At 36.3% G+C, this 3,236-nt stretch overlaps 1 protein-coding gene across 1 annotated transcript in view; it reads right to left on the reverse strand.

Annotated features, from left to right (window-relative positions):
* LOC115300966 (olfactory receptor 4F6-like) overlaps window positions 1-397 on the reverse strand; it is a 39,046-nt gene extending 38,649 nt beyond the window's left edge. Inside the window, exon 1 of the mRNA XM_029950581.1 lies at window positions 62-397. Coding sequence (XP_029806441.1) covers window positions 62-397 — 336 coding nt within the window. The remainder of the gene's footprint in view (window positions 1-61) is intronic.
* Between the last annotated feature and the right edge of the window lie 2,839 nt (window positions 398-3,236).

The raw sequence follows: 3,236 nt of genomic DNA on the forward strand, positions 1-3,236 counted from the left end.
GGTAGTGGAGGGGCTTGCATATGGCCACATATCTGTCCAAGGCCATGGCGATGAGCAAGACCATCTCAGATCCACCCAGGACATGAAGGGCAAATATCTGGATGACACAGCCATGAAAGGATATGGTTTTGTGCCCTGAGTATAGGCTATGAATCATCTTAGGAACTGTTAAGGTAGCAAGGCACAAATCAATGAATGAGAGATTAGCTAAAAGGAAGTACATGGGGGAATGTAAGTATAGGTCAAAGGTCACTGCAAACACAACAAGGACGTTTCCCAGAATAACTGTTACATAAAACACTGTAGAGAAAGCAAGGAGAAAATGCTGGACTGGTCTATAGGAGGAAAGACCCAGCAACACAAATTCAGACACTGGAGAGTAATTCGACTGATTCATTGATTTTGTGTTACCTGAAGGGAACAAAGAAAGATAATTATCAAAGGATGCACCAGAGCTATTGAAAGAAACAGACGTCATTGGGTTTCAAATTCTTACATTACAGAAAAAAAATCACCCTTGGTCACAAAAGTTCTTTGAAAAAATAGTGATACAATTTGGCCATATGGAAAAGGGCATGAGGGGCAGGAGAAACATGGTCTGGAATCAAACTCTTGGGAGACTTACCACAAACAGGAAGACACCACACACAGAGAAGGAGGGTCAGATTCCTCACTAGGGACACCAGCGATGTGGGACCTGCATTGAGATGATGAGTCCCCATAATAGTTGGCTGTGAAAACCAGTGGAGCTTAACTTCTCCAGTTTTTACAATCAGTGGGGCTTAGCTCAAGTGTATTAAAAATCAAAGGGTTTAGCCTGGGAGAACATGAGGGCTATAGGAAACTGATTCCCCACCCTTAAAGAGACAGCATATAGCAAAGGTCAGCAGAGATGCAGCAGGTTGAAAAGTGCCCCTTAAATATACTGAAGATTTATTTTTTAATCTCAAACACCACAGCACACACAAGGAGACACCCATGAAGCGCAGGCTCTGGTGAATAATGGGCATTACGTTAAAAAGCACCCCAATATCTCTTCTTCGTAGAGCAACTATGTTCAAGACCAGAGGATGACTTTTGAAATACATAGAAATAATTCCACTTCTGCGTATTTACCCAAGGAAAATGAAAACACTAATTTGTAAACATACATGCACCCCTGTATTTATTGCAGCATTATTTACAATAGGCAAGATATGGAAAGCAACCTATGGGTCCATTTTAGAGAGATAAGAAAGATGTGGTATATATATATATATATATATATTTACAATGAAATATTAGTCATATAAAAAGCATAAGGGCTTGCCATTTATAATAACATGGATGGACCCAGAGGGTAATTTGCTATGTGAAACAAGTCAGTCAGAGAGAAATAAATACCATATGATTTCATTCATATGTGGAATTTAAGAAAGAAAACAAACAAAGAACAGAGAAAGAAATGGAAAAATAGACTCAAATACAGAGAACAAACTGGTTGTCAGAGGAAAGAGGGGAGATAGGTGAAATAGGTAATGGGGATTCAGGAGACACTTAACTTGATGAGCAGTGAGTAAGGTACAGAATTGTCAAATCAGTATATTGTACCCCTGAAACTAGTATAACACTATGTTAAAATTTTTAAATTTTAGAATAAAAAATATACTGTCTAACTCCATGTCTTCGAGAGTTTGGGATGTACAGGCAGCAAGACTGAGTCCTGAACACTGCTGTTGACATTCCCTTCATGAAACATTGTTTCAGATTTCTCCATAACAGCTTTAAATCCTGTCTTTCCAGGAATTAAATGCCTGTCTGAATCCTGTCAGCTCAGGGCATTTCCCAGACCTCACATCCTAAAGCACTCCTCACTGCAGCCTGAGCTAATGATTTGCTTCTAATGAATCTTTTAATTGTTATTAAATGAAGCAAGGGTTAGAAACAAAAGCAGCAGATGAAGCTGGAGTGTAGTTGGCAATGTACACGCAATGACCTGGTAATGTTCCTCAGTCATCATCGACAGAAATTCTTTTCTTCCTCTATTAAACTATCTCTAACCTGAACCATGGATGTATCTTGCATGTCCTTCTATTGACATCTACAGTTATCTCAGTGCATACTTCTCCTGTAAATTCTTTATATCATGGGCCATGTCTGCACATGAAAATTTCCTCTCCCCAATAAAAAATGAAATAGTCAAATAGGAAATAGAAAATTACCACTAGCTAGCTGTTTTATACTATCCATCACTTTTTTCTACTAATCTTTATTAGTTCAAAATGATCAAAATGTTCATGAGGGTATATGCAAACTTATGTCTTCTAATTCCTTGAATAAGTCTTCACTTTATTACTTCTTTATCTTTTTTTTGGTTGTATTTGCTATTTTAAAAAATATTTTATTTTCCCTGTATTAAAAAAACACTGTCCATTATTACCACTTCTTTATCTTTTCAATACAGGTTAGAAATAACTGAAACAATTATGAGAGTGTTCAATTCTTTACTCTATTTTCTTTAGATTTTTGAGGAATTCAAATTTCTAAAACTAACTTTGGCATGCTTACACTAATTGATATTCATGATATCTGATCAAGTGGAAGGAGCTTGGGGAGGATGGACAAAATAGGCGATGGGGATTAAGAAGTACACTTGTGATGAGCTCCCAGTGCTGTATAAAGTGTTGAATCACTATACTGTCCACCTGAGACTAATATTACACTGTAAGTTAACTAACTGGAATATAAATAAAAATTGTAAAAATAAAAAGTCTCTTGGAAAATTAGTTTTTTAATGTTGGTTTACTTATTTATTCTATATCCTCCCTCACTTCCAGAAACTTTGAAGTCATTATAGAATATATTCTTAGGAAACTTTAACTGGTGACACTATTTGTATGTTTATAAAAGTCTTTGTAAAGAGATTTCCTTTGAATATGTTCCCTATCACTGAGAAGTCTGTAATCTATGCAATAATACCCAAATATATTTTTCATGCCCTTGAAGAAGTTACAAGTATGAAACAAATATTTCTCTAATGTCTGTCTAATGCAAAACATATCAAACCTTGAAAGTTCCATAGTAAATGTGTATATTGAATTTATATTTTTGGCCAGAGGAAACAAAGTTCCTGTGCATTCCCCCATTAATTTGGTGAGAAGGAATGAAGTATAATATTACAAAGGAACACAGTGTGATCCTGGCCCCGGGGAAGCAGAATCACTGAAAGCCTCTCTCATTTCTGTTTTCTCTGCATC

The sequence above is a fragment of the Suricata suricatta genome, chromosome 9 (assembly GCF_006229205.1).
Source record: "Suricata suricatta isolate VVHF042 chromosome 9, meerkat_22Aug2017_6uvM2_HiC, whole genome shotgun sequence".
Taxonomy (NCBI): domain Eukaryota; kingdom Metazoa; phylum Chordata; class Mammalia; order Carnivora; family Herpestidae; genus Suricata; species Suricata suricatta.